Source organism: Rhinolophus sinicus, chromosome 11 (assembly GCF_057876585.1).
Source record: "Rhinolophus sinicus isolate RSI-liver-muscle chromosome 11, RSI-T2T, whole genome shotgun sequence".
NCBI lineage: Eukaryota > Metazoa > Chordata > Mammalia > Chiroptera > Rhinolophidae > Rhinolophus > Rhinolophus sinicus.
In genome coordinates, this window is record NC_142511.1 from 9,194,809 (window position 1) to 9,214,941 (window position 20,133).

Sequence of the window (20,133 nt, forward strand, 5' to 3'; positions counted from 1 at the left end):
GGATTAGCTTTCCAGAAAGGTATTTTTGTACTTCTCAGCTATACCTATACTCAGCAAGGTACAAGCATTGCCGGTGATCTGTAATACCCCTGAGGTGTCTTCCTACCATCAGGCCCTTGAATTCTATAACTAGTGCCAGTACCATTCCACTGGATTTTTAAATGTTTTGTTTGTCTTATATTAACCATCTACTAATTTCATTTTAAACGAACTTCATTCCAAGGGGATTATTTGGTTAAAATATCGCTACAATTTTTTTGTCCTACTGTTGAGGTAGCTGTGAAAAGAAAAGGCTCCAAAAGGATTCAAATAGACATTTCTCCAAAGAAGGTATACAAATGGCCAATACAAATATGAAAAGATGTTCAACATCATGAGTCATTAGGGAAATGCAAGTCAAAGCCATAGTGAATACCTACCGCTTCATATACACCAGGATGGCTATAATCAAAAAGAGAGACAATAATAAGTGTTGGCAAGGATATGGAAAAATTAGATCCCTAACGTGTTGCTGGAGGGAATGTAAAATGATGCAAACACTTTAGAAAACAGACTGACAGCTCCTCAAAAGGTTAAACGTAGAGTTACCACATGATACAGCATACAAATAAAATAAAAAACACGTATTCACACAAAATCCTGTACATGACTATTCATAGCAGCATTATTTGTGATAGCTAAGAAGTAGACACAACCCAAATGTCCATTGGATGAAGGACGGACATATAAAATGTGGTCTGTCCATATAGTGGAGTATTATTCCACCTTAAAAAGAGTGAAGTATTGATACATTGCTAAAACATGGATGAACCTCGAAAACATTATGCTAAATGAATGAAGCCAGACACAACAGGCCTCATATTGTATGATTTTATTTATATGAAATGTCCAGAATAGGCAAATCCATAGAGAAAGAAAGTAGATTGATGGTTACCAGAGGTTGAGGGGGTTGTGACTGCTAATAGGTAGAGTATATTTTGGGAATGATGAAAATGTTCTGGCATTAGGCTGTGGTGACCGTTGTACAACCTTTTGAATATTCAACAACCACTAAATTGTATACTTGAAAAGGGAGAATTTGATGGTATGTGAACTATATGTTAAAGCTATTTAAAAGAAAACTTGGGGAAAAAAGAAGATGTCTGAATACTTCTTATTATTGATTGCAAATTGAAATCGTATTTTGGATATATTGGGTTAAATAAAATATATTTGATGAGGGAAAACTATAACAAAATGCATTTCATTATATATTGGCTGCTTATTTACTGTCGTTTTATTTTAGATGCTCATTACTGACACTTTGCGTATTTGTATTTTTACGCAAACTACCATAATTTTGCCTGTTAATAAGGAACATAGTTCCATACATGTTTATTCAAACATATAGCCATAGGAAGCATGACATGTGGTTTTAAAAGAAAAAAGCAAATTATGACAGTTATATATATGGAAGATTTTTTAATTTTTGCGAGTTTTCCCACCCGAAGAGTTATTCCTATCTTACATAGTATACTTTATAATCTCTTTCATAAGTTCATGTCTATTAAATAAACTGCTTGACCTTTTTCATTTTGTATATAGTCCACCTCTGCCTCAGTATTCTTGTAAGATGTTTTATATGCGGGCTGATTTAATGGGATAATGCTGAGATTTTCATATTAGAAAGATCTTTTTATTATTGAATAGCAATGAAATTAATGACCAACACATCAGAAAATAGAGAGCAATGTTGTTCTGGAGAATCTCCTTATAAACAGTCCTCTCTATTCTATTAACACTTAGTTCTGATGTCCCATAGTAATTTATATTCAGCTCGCCCCAAACTGTATTCACTTACGTTTTTCCCACAGACTGTTTTCCCCCTGAACTTATAACTTGATAATACTACAGATTTCTTCAGTGCCCAGAGCCAAAAACCTAAGAGCCATCATATTTTATTCTCTTTCCTCCCAAATTCAGTCATCAGCTCTTCTTTGCCTCGCTTCAGATTCATCCATTCGCTCTTTCCCAGCCCCGCTGCCACTTACTAACTTGAATCATCAGTGCCTGTTAGTCTTCCCCTGAACCAGTACCAGGCCTGGCTTCATGAGCATGAGACCAGTGCCGGGAGTGTAATACTCCGGTAGCCACCTCAGAATTCTCAATGACTCATCTTTGGATTTGTGTTTTTTCAGTGAAGTCCAACGGAACAATTAACATGTTCACAAACTTGGAGCCAAGGCACGGCCCCACCTCCTGCTGCCTCCCTGGGGTGGATTCTACACTAGCCCCATCCCTTCCCCTGGGACCCCAGCCAGCCTCCACCCTCTGCCTCACCCAGCCACAGCTGTCACTCTCCGACCCTGACAAGGACCAGTGCTCAGGCATAAGAAAGATGGGGGGCAGGCTGTGCAACCTGTGGAGTCTCAGAGAAGGGCTTGGCAGGGCCATCCTTGCCTCTGCCTGTCAGCTTCACTGGTATCTGGCAGGTGACCAGAGGCCACAGCTCAGTTCGGGCAAGCCTCTTGCCTATCCCCAATCTAGGTACCCGGTGAGTTGCAGTGACAGCCGTGGAAAGGGAAGAAGCCTGGCTTAACTTCCCTGCCCGAGGCCAAGGCATGGCACATGGATTTGGTGGCTGGGGAGGAGCGACCTGGCAGCCAGTGGGCCACCCACATAGTGAGTCACAGGCTGGGGCCCAAGTATGAAGGTCTGTACTTGCCCTGGTGCCTGAGGGACCATGACATTAAATAGCAAATTAAAAATACCATGGCAGGTGGAGAGAGAGACTGCTGAAGAAAGGAAAAGTTTTCTGTTTTAGTATCTTTAGTGGCACTGTTTTCCTGCCTTTTGCACAAGGGCCTTGCATTTTGCACTGAGACTCTCCAAATAGGTCGCTGGCCCCATCTAGTACTTTAGTAGGGACTTGAACTCATCCCCTGGCCTCCAGTTCCTCCCTCTCCCTTACCCTTCACGCTGCGGCCAGAGTGGTCTCTGTAAACCCTGGACCTGATCATCCCCTGACTCGCCCTTGCTGAAGGTATTTCAGTAGCTCCCTGTGGTCCCACGCCCACGGACAGCACCAGGTTTTGTCCCGCTGTATTTGCCTTGCACACAGGGTTCTTTCTGTTCTCCTCTTTCTCTCCCTTCCTCCTTCCCCTCATTTGAATGTCTTTAGACCAAGCTTCCTTTGCCTTCAAAAAGCATCAGTCAACTGCTGAAAGCTTTTGAGTGTAACTCATGTTTTACAGGATGATAAAAACCAAAGTTAACTTGATACAGAAAGTCTTTCATTGTCTGGTCCAGTCTCATTTCCTAATACCCAGTAGCGTCCTCCCCACCAGCTCTCTAAGACTCCCAACTTAGAGTTCTCCAAACAAGTTTTCTCAGGTATCTTTGCACATTTCTGCCTAGAAAGACAACCTTCTGTGCTTCCTAAATTAATTCTCATCCTTTAAAACTCAGCTCCAGTGTTTCCCTACCTCTTGTAGGCAACGTTAGCCTTGACCTTCTTTGTCCTTCCACAGGAGTGTGCATTTATCCATCATTGTACTAACATTATTGTATTGTAGGCTCATTATTTATATAGGTGCCTTCCCTGGCCTGTGATATTCTAGCTGGTGGGCTCTAGAATGGGATATATGCACCTGAGAGGGTACACAGCACAATCCGTTTGTATTGCAGAAAGAAAATAATAAATGTTTGATTTTTTAAAAGTTCACTCTTTTAAAAATTTTGTTTTTGAATGTTTTGTAATTATACATCAGAACATTCTTATATTTTATAGGTGAACAATTTTAGGAATGCACAGCATCCATATTTTACTCATTTGATACATGGTCAAGACAATTTAGGAACCACACTTCTAGAAGATCAGAACTGACCATTTCTTTTTTCTAATGTGTTTATGAAAACTCACTTAATATGTAGGTGGCACTCGTGATTACCCAGGTACGTACATCGAAAGACTTGAGCCTCGTAGGCTGTAGCATCTTCATCATTCGTTGATTGTTTTAAGTTAATCAACATTGGTACTATTTTTGCAAAGGGTCTACGTTAATCTGTTAAGTAAAATAGAATGAAGGGTGGACAGTGTAAAGAAATAATTTTTCTCCTGTGGAAATCCTGAGAGATTAACGATAGGGTGACTCATGAGAACTATCTTAGTTTGCTTCTCACTAATGAATAATTGGATGTGCGGGAATGGATGTGGTCAGCCTCTCGAGGCTTTATAAGTTAAATGAAAAAAACACAGTACGAGTACATCCGGTAAAAGCGAAGGTCAAAACTTGATATCTGTCCTGAGCTACCTGGACTCATCTGTTACTCAGTGAGACCACTGTCCCTCAGGAGCACGTCCCCATTCAGATGAGCTGCCTGCAGGTGAAAAGGGCTCTGCACTCTTCTGACCACATCATTAGGGCCTGTGTGTCACCTGTCCTTTGAGTTCTGCCAGAGTATCAGGAGAAGGATTTCATATTTTAGCATTTAAGAATTTGTACCTAGAAATGGCAAAGAAGTGGTAAGAACCATATTTTTGAATGTCTGTTCAGCTAGCATGTCACTCGTGTGGCCAAGAGCAAACTGTTTGACCTCCTGGAAGGCCCATGATGCCTTTTATGAAATACTACACAACCACTTTAAGGTCCTCGGGGGTTTGCAGATACAAAGGTACTATATATACTAAGGACCAATTTGTTAGTATTTTTAGGCCTAAATGTATAATGGAATGAAATGTTTACAGGATTAGAAGCAATATAATTAGGAAATAGCCTCTAGAGGTTATTATGCAAGTATGCCTAATAAAATCTTTTTCATGATAGACATTAGTAAAGAATAATGTATATTGTTTTACTTGGTACCGTTCGCTTACCGCCATTTCCATAATGTGGGTTTTAGGTGCATTTTGTTTCACCAGAGGCAGTAAGAATTTTATTTTTTAAAATAAGTAATAGGCGACAAAGCGCACTTCCATCTGTGATGCTGTTATTCTTAGAGTCCTAAAAATGAAAGATGGAAAAATTTCAATTAACTTCATCTAGTCCATCTCCCCTGACAATGAAAAAATGTCTTTCGCATTATATTGCCTGATACTTTTTCAGACTTCCACGATAACCTCTGGGAGACTGTCCGCTAGACTGATAAGCCTCACTTTAGGGGAATATTCTCTTTCTTAGTTTTGACCAATCATTGCTCATTCTTTTATCCCTTAAAACCACCTCCCTTAATATTTACACTCCGTGAATTTGAGTAAGATCAGCAGTCTCCACTAGTCATAAGAAAACCAGCATACACCTCATCAGTAGGAACTGAGTGGCCTACAGAAGTGACTACTCCAGATACTAAACTCTCCCTCTTTAAAACACCAAATTTGATTTTATCCTAATAATTTTGATGTGTTCCCCCTCCGATTTATCAGCTATTTACCCTACCTTCTAGAGTGAATTGGACTTTTCTTAATAATTCAAGTTAATCATTATCAGCATTCCACAAATATATGTTAAGTAGTCCAATATGTGCTAAGCATTGAAGAAATACAGAGATAAGGTCTCTAATGTTTGCCTTCAGGAGTGAAGGTTCAGTAAGGGATAAAGCAGGAATAGAACTAATTATTGGTCAAGACAAAGGAAAACAGTAGTATAAACAAAAGGCTTTGGGTAATCAGAAGTTAGAGGCTAACTCCTATTATAGAAATCAAAAATGGCTTCTGAGGAGTTAGTATTCGAAACAAATAGCGTAGGGGCAACTGAGTAGCCGCTTGGAATAAAAGACACAATTGGATGTGTATATCACATTTTAAACAAGAGTAAACTCCAAATGGATTAGGGATCTAAATGTAAAAGATAAATAAATAAACCATACAACTACTAAAAGAAAACTTAGATGAATTCCTCTTTAATCTTAATGTAGGAAAAAACTTTCTGTAATAGTTACTGAAAAGCCAGAGGCAAAATGTTTTTTAAAGATTGTGTGGCAGAAAACATCATAACAAAGTAAAAACACAACTGGCTGACTGGGAGAAAATATTCAAAACATATAAATAAAGAACTATTAAAAATTGAGGAACAAATGACCAAAAGCCCAATAGAAAAATTGAGAGAAAAAAAAAGGTAATAGGTAGGGGCTGGCCCAGTGGCTCAGGCGGTTAGAGCTCCATGCTCCAAATTCTGAAGGCTGTGGGCTCTCAACCACAAGGTTGCCGGTTTGATTCCTCGACTCCCACAAGGGATGGTGGGTATCGCCCCCTGCAACTAAAATTGAACATGGCACCTTGAGCTGAGCTGCCGCTGAGCTCCCGGATGGCTCGGTTGGAGCATGGGCTCTCAACCACAAGGCTGCCGGTTCGACTCCCGCAAGGGATGGAGGGCTGTGGCCCCTGCAACTAGCAACGACAACTGGACCTGGAGCTGAGCTGTGCCCTCCACAACTAAGACTGAAAGGACAACAACTTGAAGCTAAACGGAACCCTCCACAACTAAGATTGAAAGGACAACAACTTGACTTGAAAAAAGTCCTGGAAGTACACACTGTTCCCCAATAAAGTCCTGTTCCCCTTCCCCAATAAAATCTTTAAAAAAAAAAAAAGATAATAGGTTGCTCTCAAAAACTATAAAATTGTCTTGAACATATAAAAACACTCAAAACAACACTTATAATCAGAGAAATGCAAATTAAAAGAGTACAGACATACTGTTTCACCTTTTAGGCTAGCAAAATCTATAAAGTATGACAACAAATTCAGTTGGCGAGTCTATGGGAAACTGGCACTCATACATTGCTGATCAGAATTCAAACTGGTACTACACCTCTTGATTCTGGCAAAGCCATATATACACTATCATTTCGACCCAGCAATCCCACTTCTAGCAGTCTACCCTGAAGATACGCTTCCATCAGTATGAAAAGACATGCACAAGGTAGTCCTTGCAGCATTATTTGTGATTGCAAAGACTGGCAACAACCTAAATGCCCACTCATAAGAAACTATGTGTGGAAGGTCAAAAAATGCCTGTATAGATGTTGATGTGAACAAAACTGACTCCATCTTTGTATCCCTGCTTTTGTGTTTCTGGTGCTGAGATCTCTGACCTAACGACCCTCAGCCAGCACCAAAGCCTCATAGTTAGTGATTAGCTGTGTCCTATAAGCTTATACAAGATAACCACAAAAATTCCTGTCAGTGAATGTCCAGGATGGCATAGCAACCAAGGTAAATACCAAACTAGGTGTTGGTGTCAATTCTAAGCCATTATTCATCCTAAGACCACTAGGAGGTATGGTTCCTGGCCCATACTGCATTCTTTGTCCTATTGTCTTGTCAATCATTAGTAGTTCAGCTATGCTATAAAATATGTACTGTAACCACTGTTTAGTAGTGAAGAATAATCTATACAGAGTGCTGGGTCACCGCTCCGACCAAATCTTCCTGTACATAAATTGCCCTACAATAAATTCTGTTATAATTAATGGAGTTGGCTGCATCGTTCTTGGTCAGTGGTCACTATAGCTTTGCTCCACCTTCAGACAGTGCCCCAAGATTCCACATCCTAATACACAGAATCTGTGAATACGTTTCCTTACAAGGCAAGAGACTTTTGCAGATGTGATTAAGGCTAAAAATCTTGAGGTAGGAAGAGTACCCTAGATTATCCAAGTGTGTCCGATCTTATCACATGAAGCCTTGAAAACTGAGAACCTTTCAGAGAGAGGCAACATTGCTGGCTTTGAAGATGGAGGACAGGAACCACGAGCCAAGGAATGTGAGTGGGCTTTAGAGGCTGGAGAAGGCAAGGAGCAGATTCTTCCCTAGAGCCTTCAGAAAGGAGTGCAGCCCTGCTGACACCTTGATTTTAGCCAGCTGAGACCTGAACTGGACTTCTGACTTACGGAACTAGGAGACAATAAATTTGTACTTTTTAAGCCACCGTGTTTGTGGTAATTTGTTACAGCAGCAATAGGAAACTAATACAGTGGGAAAACGTGAAATTATAAATTAGATCTGTAATTTCAGTCAGTGTGGCACCTATGTTAATTTCCTAGTTTTCATGATTATAGTAAAGTTTTATTTAAGATGTTAACATTAGAGAAAACTGGGCAAAGGAAATCTCTTTACTGTTTTTTCCAAATTTTCTGTAAATCTAAAATTATTTCAAATATAAAGGGGAAAAAAATCAGAAATTCCTTCCCTTTTCAAGATCTCTCCCCAACTCCACCTCATGAACATCCTCTTAACAGGCTTACTGCTACTTGTAAATTTCCAGAACAGGTTTTAACTCAGTGGTTCCCAAACCGTATGCTCATGTAAAGACTTGTTTACAATTTTTTTTAAACCAGAGTTAGTCTTAACAGACCCAAACTGGAAATAATGCAAACGTCTATCAGTTGGTAAATGGATAAACAAATTTTGGTAATATCTATACAGTAGAACAAGAAGGAACAGAAAAGTGACACACACACTAACATGGATAAATTTCAAAAACAGGATACGCTAAGTGAAAGAAGACTCCTACTGCATAATTCCATTTATGTAACATTCTGGAAAAAATAAAACTATAGGGACAAATCAGATTAGTGGTTTTTAGGGGTCGAGGGAGGGAGAAAGGAATTAACTGTTAAGATGTGTATAACTTTGGGGCAGTAGTAATGTTCTATGTCTCGGATGTGGGTGGTAGTATACATTTGTCAAACTCATCAAGCTCTGCACCTAAAAATAGTAAATTTTGCCTTTTGTACATTATACCTCCATAAACCTAATGTTTTAAAAGAAAACATACATTTAAAACAAAATCTATAGAAGTTGAAAGTAAAAGATTTGAAAAAATTTAACAGGAAGGTAATAATCAAAAGAAACCTGACATAACAGTGTTCTATCAAATGAAAATGAATCTCTAAGACAAAGAATATTAGGGATCGAGAGGTGCTAAATACCTTCCATTTGACCCCCTAGCAAATCTTAACATATCAATATATTATTATGTGTTATATATTCTAACATATGTTTTACGTTTATATTTTAATATAATCTAATAACATCCATGTGTTAACATTGGTTAGATCTGATTAAAGGGTATGTGTTTAATATGTTGATTTCTATGCTTTTGTATGTTGAAAAGTTTCATTATAAAAGTTTTACTTTGCTTAATAAAAGAAAATCATTGGATGCTGGTCAAAAATGCAAATGACTGTGCTCCACGCCCAAGGGTTATGATTGATCAGCGCTGAACTAGAAAAACAGTTATAATTTATGACAGAACATTTTTTCCCCCTTTGATGCTTGAATTTGTAAAAAACAAAACAAAAACAAAAATAAAACACCTAACCAAAATCCCCAAAATCTCCACTAAGGGAGAAATTCCCCACATTGAAACTGCTTGTTAACCATAAAGCACTGTGCGTCCGTTGTTGTTTTATTCTTGTTACCTAGAGTTCCCCTTCCTGTTTGGATTTCCAATAACTGGAAGATAAATAAAGCAAATAAAATAAGATGACTGGAAAATGGAGTTTAGCATTTTCAGTTACCTTTCCTTTTCCTTTTTCTTTGTTAATTTAAGTCAACATTTATTGAACATCTACAAGCTCCTAAGTTATATTAAGAGCAAGGAAGGGAATAATTTATGTATGACATAGTCCTTATTCTCGGGTAATTACAATTCATAATAATATGAACTGATAAAATGTGCAAAATACACAGAGATTAATTTATTCATTGAACTACAACTTAAAAAGCAAGAATGAAAACAATCCTCACCTGAGTCCTTTCTAGTTGACAAGGTGCCATTTCCTTAGTGTGAGACATGCAACATTCTAAGGAACTGCCATTGAAATTACTTAATCGCCTAGAATCGCTTGATTCCTTGTGTGGTCCCCGATACGAAAAAGTCTCTGACAAGATCAAAGCCGAGTTCTGTCGCACATCAGTGGTGTTCCTGTGAACGGTGGTGATGACATGTTTCTCTGCCTCCACCTCGCCATGTCCTAAGGGAGCAGCAGCAACGCTAGGACACCACTGAGGCTTCGGAGCGTGGTTGCGTAGCAGCAGTTTTATTTCAGATACCAGCTATGCCCTGATAGCCCAGTTCCGTCTTCAGGGGTTACTTCAATTTGCAGGTGGTGACCGGCTTTCATCGTTATCTTCACATTTACCAAGCTCCAGAGAAAGCCAACGACTTTAGCTCTTTCTTTCACTGGCAGTTGCTAATTTTAAGCCTTATTTTGACAGAAAATAGTGAGTACCGGCTAATTAAAGTAAGTCATTTTAGTTGTATCAATTGCTGCAACAATGTAGTTGTTTAAGATGATGAGCTTTTTACTATTTTTTAAAAATTGTACATGGTAGCCCCAGCATGTCAAAGGAGAATTGGAGGAGGTAGGATTTGTTTTCAGGGTTTTATTAGTATTCTTTCAGATTAGGTTGGCGTCAATTAGGAGGATGAAATCCGTTCATTTGTAGTCTTTTGTTTCCATTTATGCTCTTGGATTTCTAGAGTATGCCTGTAGGACCACCATTTACCCTTCACACTGACATAAGACACAGACACTATAACTTCCTGTGAGAGAGAGGAAGCATCTTCCAGTTGGTATCCATCTAGTTTAAAACTTTATATTTGGACCACTGATTCAGTGACCAGTTACAGTTACATAGAATCAGTTACATAGAAAAACAATTTCAATCGAGTTGCAACTTGACTTTAGTTTAATGATATAGTAGGAGTCCTAGAGACAAATTTTGCTACGTACGTTGTTCCACTAGTGGTTTTTTGTTTTCTTTTCTTCCCTCATGTTTTTGAATTGTCATACTGCATTTCTTACCTCTTTGTGGTATATCATTCTATAATACATGTGTAGAAATTAAGTAGAGCACACATTATACTATAGTGCGTAGAGTATATAAAGAGGAATTAGGATGTGGAGAGTTAGTATAGTGTAGTGGTTATGAAACAAGGGTTCCAGAGTCAGGCTGCCAGGGCTTGAAATTCTGCTCTGCCACTTAGCAGCTGTGTGACCTGGGGAAAGTCAGAGGCCGTCTGTGATCTTCTGGCGATAAAGAAAGTGCTGTTCGTGGATTGCATGTTCTTGCTCCAAACCATATTAAATCAGTACACATTTCTATTTTCAGAGCTAAAAGTATTTTTCTCCCAAAAGCAAATGCTTATTTGTGACTGCTTTGAATCGGCTTGTCTTTCCTTGTTGATTTCCTTAGAAATCCAAGTAAAAGGTGAGGTCCTTGCAGTGGCCTACAGGAAGGGTCTGCACCCCCCACCCCACTGCTGGGATCAGAGCCACCTGCTACTCTCTGACCTCATGTCCCGCAAGCCTTCCCACTGCCTTCTCCAGTCCAGCCACACTGACTTCTCGGCTCTGTCTGAACATACTGGGCCTGCTTCTGCCTTAAAGCCTTTGCCCAGCCTACTCCTTCCTGTTGCCTGGAATGCTTTTCCCTTCTGGTATCTGCAGGCTGACTCACTTCCTTCAAGCCTCTACTCAGTGTCATCTTTCTCCATAAGGCCTACCATGACCACTTGATGTTCCCAACCCGAGGCTCTATTGTTCTCTAGTGCTTGTCTTTTACTAATTCACTGTGTTCTCTGTGTATTGTCTGTCTTGTTCCACTAGTATATAAGCATGTCTCAAGTTCCTTGAGTACCTGGTAAATAATAGATGCTCAGTAAATATATGAATGAATGAAATTTTAAGTACTAGCACTATCCTGGGTTGAAATCCTAACTCCTCGTTAAGAGCATTACCTAAAGCAAGTTCCTGAATACTTGCATTGTGGAATCCTCACGTTGATTAAATGGTATTACATATTGGAAAGCACCTGGCCAGTGCTTTCTACCCAGGAAGCCTTCAGTATATTCGTTCAGTCAACAGGTGTTTATGGAATGCGTCCGATGTGCCAGGTATCACTGTAGGCCCTGGCATACATCACTGAACAAAGCAGCCCCAAATTCCTGCTACTGTGGAACTTATTTCAAGTTTCCTTCCCTTCCTTTTTTTGTAGTAGTTTCTGGGAGGAAAAATCATGATTCCACTTAGCTTATTCAGTAGTCTCTCAGCCTAGTTTCATTTTCAGTGAATGCTTGCAGTTACCCGTTCCATTATTTTATTTTATTTTATTATTTTCTTTAATTTTTTTATTTTGATTTTAATTAAAGTTTATTGGGGTGACAATTGTTAGTAAAGTTACACAAGGAATTGCTCAGAAGGGGGCAGTGGGCACACGGGCTTGCCCTGTACTCTGAGGTTTCCCAGAGGGAGTAATGTTGCTGGAAGGCTCAGCGCACAGTTGGTCTGGGACAAAGGTATAGAAGCCAAGCCTCGCTTGGAGACCATGAATTTTTAGTGGCATCAGTCTGTTCAGCTCTGTGGTCTTTCTGAACAACTGGATCCTGGGACCAGAATTTAAACATTGATCCAGTTTCGATTGCAGATAGCTGATCATTGAGAGAATGGAGGTTGTTGGTGACTGAATAGCTTCAGATGACTGGCCATGAAATCCAGGTTGGACAGAGAAGAAAACAGGGACAGGGAGAAAATGGGGCGGTCAAGAGACTAGAGGTTTCTGCGTCTGTACTGGGAGAAAGAGGTACATGACCAGGAAGAAAAGTCAGAAAGAAGAATGTTACTGTTTAAGACGTCTGAGGTGGAGGTTCTCTGAATGATAAGATTTAGGGTGTGGCTAGGAGTGGATGCTGGAGAGGAGGATAAGGATGATTGGAATCAAGGAATTGTGAAGCTGGGAGATTAGCTGGATCACTACCTGGTTGTTTACTAGTATGGTGTTAAGAGTTAAGAGAGAGAAATATTGCAAGCTAGGGGTTAAAATCTTTAATGAATAAAGGAAAGTAAAAGAGAGATTACTGCATGATAACAGCAAAGAATGATAAAGGATGCTAAATCAAGATGTGAACCTCAAAGGATATGCTTTGCTCCAAACCGTTATTTTAGGGAATAATGGTTTGGATGCTGTCATGGTAAGCTGGGAAAATCCAGAGCCTCTTCCTGACTGCCACCGAATATTGGGAGTCAGGGGAGAGTGAAAAACCTTCTGTCAAACAGGGCTGTAAGCTAAACAGTATTCTCAAGTGGAAACCACATTTCAGTCATATCAAGAAGACCAAAACAGAATGTTGTGTTCTTCTGTCTCCGTGAAATATCACTGACCACTCTGGGTGGTCTTAAACTTTCCCTTATCTGTATTCTAAAACAACTATAATTTCATGTGTATAGTTATAAGATATTTATTGAGCACTGACTAAGGTTTAGACACTCTGGTAGATATTGAGATACAGCAGTATACCTTCCCTTGAAAGTCTAAGGCCCAATCTGAGCGACAATAATACATTAATAGATGGTAAAACCACCTTTGCAATCTTGGTTTTTGCTGCTTCTAATCATACACCATCCAGACCAAATCTACTTAATATATACCCTGTGTGTTCTTACCTCTGTGCCATTTCTCATGCTGTACTTTATACAACACCCTTGGAACTCGCTACCCTCAGACCCAAATCCTGTCTGCCCTGTTGGATCTAGTATATTCCACTTCTTCTATACAACTTCCCCTTATTTCTCCAGATGATGTGACCTCTTCTTTCTCTGAATCCCTGAAATCATTCCTATGCACCTCTCTAAAATAATACCATGTTTCATCAATTCTAAGATGCACAGTTTTCACTTTTTAACATCTCTGTAGATTACTCTTTTCAGATACATTATGTTATCAACATTCTTAAAAGAATACAGGATGAGGCTATGTGGGAAATATGAACAATTCTGAGTCAAAAAGTAGTTCAGAAAAATGAAGAAGCGTTGGGAATACCTTAACCAATTTATTTTACAAATAATCTTTTTATGCATACACATGTGATATCTGACAAAAACTGCCTGAATAAGCTTTTTTAAAAAACTTCTCCTTTAATACAAAATAAAAAATCTAAGTGATAAAGCATTGTGTTAGTTTAATTGGCAGCCTTTTCCTTAGTGGACATAAAAAAATGGTGTGACTTACAATCAGTAGTGTGCTATATTCAAAGAAATAGGATAGCTAACTTTTATTTTGTGATTAAATATGCCAGGCATTAAGAACATGTGTCATACATATTTATGTTAGTTTTAAATCTCATTAATTAAACTACAAGTTCCTTGAAGGTGGAGTTTGTGTTTGTTTTCATTCCCTTACAATACCTGGTACAGTACTTCATAACAAATAGCCATAAAATAAGTATTGATGAAATCAATGGATTAAATGCCACAAAAAGCAGAGTTGAAAGCCTCTATGAGTGAACATCCACTGGTGCATTCTCCGTCAAATGCTTGACTGTATTTTTGTTAGGAATGTATTTATATATGGTATTCGCTCAGGTCCTTGGGCTGGATCTCAACTTAGGCCAGTGGTTTTTGAACCAACTGTAAATGATCCTAATAGAATTCTATAAACTTAGGTCTGGTTTGCTGACGACATTTCTGAGCAAATGTGACTCATCTTGATTGAATCATAGAAAGTAGTAAATAAAGTCTTTGCCTTGGAGAACAAACGGCAGTGACCTTCCTTAATGATATTAAGATTGTACAGGAGACCAGACAAATGCCTGTCTCTGTGAAACACAGTACTTTAAAAAATCACCTCATATTCTTCCCTCCAATAAATCTCTATACACCTATAAAAAAAAATAGAGCAGACTAGGGAATTATGTCTGGGTAGTACTTTCTAGTTTTTACCCTTATTCTTTGGGCTACAAGAACAACAAGAAATAACATACGCATTTTTCTTTAAGCAGCAATATAGTTCTATTTCTGATTTAAATAAGTTTGTTTCCATTTTTTCCCAATGAAAGGAGCAATGCCTGTGTGTTTACAAAACACTCGGCATAAAAAAGCACTGTAATAGTCCTCTCCACTGTTCACCAAATAGTTCCAGTTCTCTTCTGGATACATGATATGATTGTACATCTTTTACATTAAAATTAAATGTGGTCCTATGACCTTTTTTGTCTAATGAAACGCGAATGTGACGTGAAGCTTTATGAACTAGTACATAATTTGTCACATTTCCTTTATTCTGCTGCAGCAACTACAGAAGCACCCAGACGGAACTTCTCTTAGTCAAAGTCCGTGACTGGGGACAGCATAAAGCCAGGCCCCCATCTCCCTTAGTTGACCTCCTTATAGACGTACAACAGGCTTTATGCCACTAAGACTGTGGGGCTATTAGATAAGCATAACCTAGCTTACCCTGATTAATGCAGTCTTCACCCCCAAACAGTGGGCTTTGATGCTAACTGAAAGAATATAAAAGACTCGACGTGCTGACGTTGCCCAGTATTTCCTTCTCTTCCTTATAGAAGTGTTTACTGGACACAGCTTCTTAGAACATAATGATCATCTCAAGGTGATTAGAGTCGTTTTCCATGCGCCAGAATAGTTTTTGAATTCCCACATTTGCTAAGGCATTTCACAATGTTTCTATAAGATGTCCTTCCCTCTGCCAACAATAGAATTATTTCTTGAAAGCAGTGATCATCTTCATTCATTCTTGCATTTATTCTTTCATTCAACAAACTTTTATTGAAAGCCCATTATTTGCCAGGTGCTAAGAGGAGGAAGATGTTCGAGGAATTCTAGATGGTTCGGTGGCAAATGGCAGGAGACAAGCAGGGGCCAAAAACTATAAAGGACTTTGTTCTTCTGAAGCTTCAATGGTTTCATAAATGATACCTGTTTCATTTTTAAATAGTTTCTATTTAAACTTAACTTTACAAATATCATACCCAAGTTGATATAGACCAAATGTTAATACTTTCGAGACCACCAGCACATTCCTTTGTACTAATTATTCAGCTTTTTTGTTGATTTGTCCAATGCACCAGTACCTCTCAACTCAAGGCCTTTGTACATGGTGTTCTCTTTTCCTTAACTGAGTTCAGGAAATCACTGGATGCTATTTCTGTTGAAATTGCTGGCACCATCTTCACAGAAAGGAGTATATTTTTCTCTATTTCGTTGTTTTTAAAATCTATTATTACAGTTAGAAATTTATCTACCATACCTAGTATAGAAAGTGTTTAAGAAAAGAAATCAAGCGCTATCAAAAAGTTTATCCCAATTTTCACAAAAGAAGAAAAATTTTTCATCACATTACCGGGTGGTTTCAAGCAACTATTATTTACAAATTAAAAAATTAAAAGCTGGAGCCTGTTTCTGATCTGTGTTATAAAAATCTGAATACGGTTGGCAAAGTCAGTGCAGAAGAGTAAGGAGAAAGCAAGGTTCCCTTTTGGTTCTCTCTCCCACCTTCTGCCTTTTCATTCTAGGGGTTCTTCAGCAAGCGCCTGAAAGGCTCCATCAAGAGGACAAAAAGCCAGTCAAAGCTTGACAGGAACACGAGCTTTCGGCTTCCATCCCTTCGCAATACAGATGACAGGTAGGAAGTTAAATTGCTTAAAACAGACAAAGCAGTTTTACAGGGGGTTTCGATAAGGCATTGATCTTCTCCAACTTTGCATCAATGACAGTTGGACTGATCCAATACAAAATTGACCTTTTTGTCTTGCTCATATTGAGGCAAGGTTCAAAATGTTGGCTCAAATACCCAGCCAGTTTAAGAATCTGATAGTATCGGAGAGTGTGTGGATATCTAAGAACTAATTTAAGAATCAGTTGTGCTTTTTCTATAGAACCAAGTTCTGGCGGTCAGAGGTGCATCTTTCTTTTGTAGAATGTCTATGTGAGATGATGATAGCTAACATTTTTTGAGACTGTACTAGATGCTTCAGACACTATGTCTTGTTTAATCTTTACAGTAACCCTATAAGATAAGTATTATTGTTACCACCATTTTATAGATGAAGAATCTGAGGCACAGAGAGGTTGAGTAAAGTTGCCTAAGGTCATACAGCTTAATAAATAGCAAAAAATGGTATTTGAACTCAGGCGATTGGGCTCCAGAGTCCATGCTCTTTGCTGCTACATTGTTCTTTGTGCACTGCATGTGGAATCAGCCATTGGTTTGCAGTGCCACCTGGAAGACACGTATGAAAAGGAAGCCTGGGTTTCAATGGTTAAGACTGCCACCTTGAGTAAACATCAAATACAAAGCTTGCTGAGATAACAACCTTCTAAAATCAGTGAAGGTGTGCTAGGACGGACACATTTTTAATACTTCATGTTTCCATAATTAGTAAATACAATTTAGGAAATGAATAGTACTTTTTGTATCTTGACACATCACCAGTATTTATTGAGTCCTTACTATGTGCCAAGTATTTTTATTTTTTTAATAATTTTTTATTTTTCAATTGCAGTTGATGTATTGTGCCAAGCATTTTTAATGTACTTTCTCATGTATTACAACCCCAGATACTACTATTACTATCCTCATTTTACAGACGAGGAAACTAAGGCCAAAGAGATTGAGAAACTTGCCCAAGGTCACACACGCTAGTAAGCTTGGATTTGAACTCATGTTTGCCTGTCATATTTGATACTCTTTTTTATACTTGGGGTTTTTTTCTTTCACCAAGTCCATTACTTTCAGTTGCCTAAATGCTAAACACGGAAATATAGATTATAATCTCTGTAATGGCAAATTATAGATTTGCCAGGAAGAATTACTCTCCTTATTTTGTAGATGAAGTACCTTGTCCTCCATACTGAGTTGATAAGAAACTACTGCTTTATCAGCTCTTCTTATCCCTAAAACACATTAGAGGTGCTCTGTGAAACTTGCAAATCTATCCAATTTGCAGTGTAATTGTATTGTGCATTATTTCTTTTATACCTCTTTGTTTTAAAGTCATCATAAAAAAAAATGATCTTTTTTCTTCTGATATCTTTTCCTTAGATTCCTGTTATTCTGCAACTTTTCATCATTGTTAAGAATTCAAAGCAGTTTCTAAATAAGTTTCAATAAAATGGAATGACACATTTTTCCCCCCAGAATACTGGTGTTTAAGAACAAGGATGCATGTTGTGCAGCAACTAAAACACTCCCAATGCAATAGCCAGATTGTTCCGACAGCAGCATCATGTGTGACCGTGGCAGACAAGGAGATAGTTTTTACGGGTGTACTTTGTATTTTAAGCTTGCACTAAATGTGACTCTCTCACTTTCCAAGTCCTCTCTCTCCTATTCCATTTTGCTTCAGGTAGCATAAAGGAATCCTCAGATTCAATTACCAAGAGATTATATGTTCTTAGTCTCTTACATTGCTATTATGTAGTTAGCACATTTTCAGCCTTTTCCAAGGACCGAAATTCATTATATGCACCTTCCATGCTGTTCTGCTTCAATCAATAGCAGTATTTTTCTGTCTTGAATACAGCATAATAAAAAGGCGCTAGTAAATCCCAGATATTAGACAACCCTTTTTTATTTTTAGAATCCGTCTGAATCATAGAGGTTTCCTATACAAAAAATTTTCAAAAACTTTATTCTTCTTGTATAGGGATGTGCTCACTAGAGTTTGAGATGTATTACAATTTTTTTTAAAAATAGGCTCTTTTGCCTTCAGATCATCTGAAGACACCGATAACTAGAGTTAAGGTACAAGATACTAATCAACTCAGTTTTTTGAATTGGTACCCTTATAGGTGTGCCTAAAGATTTTAAAGATCCCTGGTTTTCTTGGGTCATATACATCAAATCCTCAAGTCAGGCCATTTCCTCCAAAATGGTAGGTAGTGTCTAAATCTAAGTAGCCAAAACATTTCTATTCTTATAGAAAATCTATGGAAACGCTAGGTAAACCTAGTAAGCAGCCCTTTTTTCAGGTTTTAAATTGTACAGTAAAATATGCATATGTCTTTGTTTTTGTTTTGTTTTTAAGTTTCAGTACATGAGTACAGCGTAAAAAACTCAAGTCCCTCTTCACCTTTCCTACCTTCCCATATAAATAACTTTAATAACAATTCGTATATTTTTAAACCTCTTTAAAATTCCATACATAAATGCACACATATGTATGTTTTGCTTGTTGTCGTATAAGTGGGATCATATTATACATACTACTTTGTGACTTGCTTTTTAGTATAAATATTTTGGACACCTTTATATGTCAATATATGTAAACTATATCACTCTTTAACAGCTGCCGCCTTAGTATGCTACAGCTATTTGTAACATACAAACTTCACCTCTCTGTTGATTGATATTTAAATTGTTTACCCCTTTTTGGCACAAAATAGAGATATAATGAGCATTGTGGAACATGAACCTTTTTGTCCCTATGTGATTGGGTCACATTTCTGAAGTAGAACTACTAGCTATGAAGTATGCACTTATCAAAATGTCCTTCATAAAAACTGTATTAATTTCCATTTCTGCCAACAAATTAAGATTACTTTTATTTTTCGAACAACCATTTACATTTTATCAATATGATGGATGAATAATAATAATAATAAACACTTATACAGTATATACTATGTGCCAGACACTGTTCTAAGCATTTCACGTGAACTAACTCATTTAATCATCTCAACAACCCTATAGGGTATTTGCTCTTATGACCTCATTTTGAAGATGAGAAAACTAAAACAGAGAAATTAGTAAAAATTGAGCAATGTCACACAGCTTAGAAAATGGCGGAACTATGGTTCCAATCCAAGAAGTCTGGCTCTGAAGCTTAGATTCTTAGCCTTTATGCTATATTGCCTCTCGGGGCGGGGGGGAAAAGGCGGGGGGAAGAGGGATTCTTTTGTTTTAATTTGTAGTTCTCTAATGTCCAGTAAGCTTAACCTTTTTCTCACATGTTTTCTTCTTCTATGACTTGCCTATTCAATCTTTTGCCCCTTTGTCTATTAAGCTTTTTGTCCTTTTTCTTATGATTTGGAGGAATGCCTTATGATTGCAATAAGTCCTCACTTACCCGTGTTGATAGGTTCTGCAATTTTAAGCAAAACAATGTATAGCAAAACAGATTTTACCACAGGCTAGTTGATATAAACAAGAATTTAAGTTCCTACAGCATCTCGTGGACGACACAATGACACGATGTTGAGCAAAATGGCGTTACTCGAGGACCTGCTGTATTAGGGACTGTGAGCACTCGTGTGTGGCTAATATTTTCTCCCAACCTCTTTCTCATATTTTAAAATCATGTCCCTAAGGTGTATAAAAGTTTTACAATTTCATGTGGTCCAACATGTCAT

At 38.1% G+C, this 20,133-nt stretch overlaps 1 protein-coding gene across 11 annotated transcripts in view; it reads left to right on the forward strand.

Moving 5' to 3' along the window:
- RASAL2 (RAS protein activator like 2) overlaps nucleotides 1-20,133 on the forward strand; it is a 263,171-nt gene that overhangs the window by 195,606 nt on the left and 47,432 nt on the right. For all 11 annotated transcript variants that reach the window (XM_019729474.3, XM_019729562.3, XM_074322349.2 and 8 more), the window contains one exon: nucleotides 16,296-16,405. In XM_019729474.3, the coding sequence (XP_019585033.1) occupies nucleotides 16,296-16,405 (110 nt within the window). The remainder of the gene's footprint in view (nucleotides 1-16,295; nucleotides 16,406-20,133) is intronic.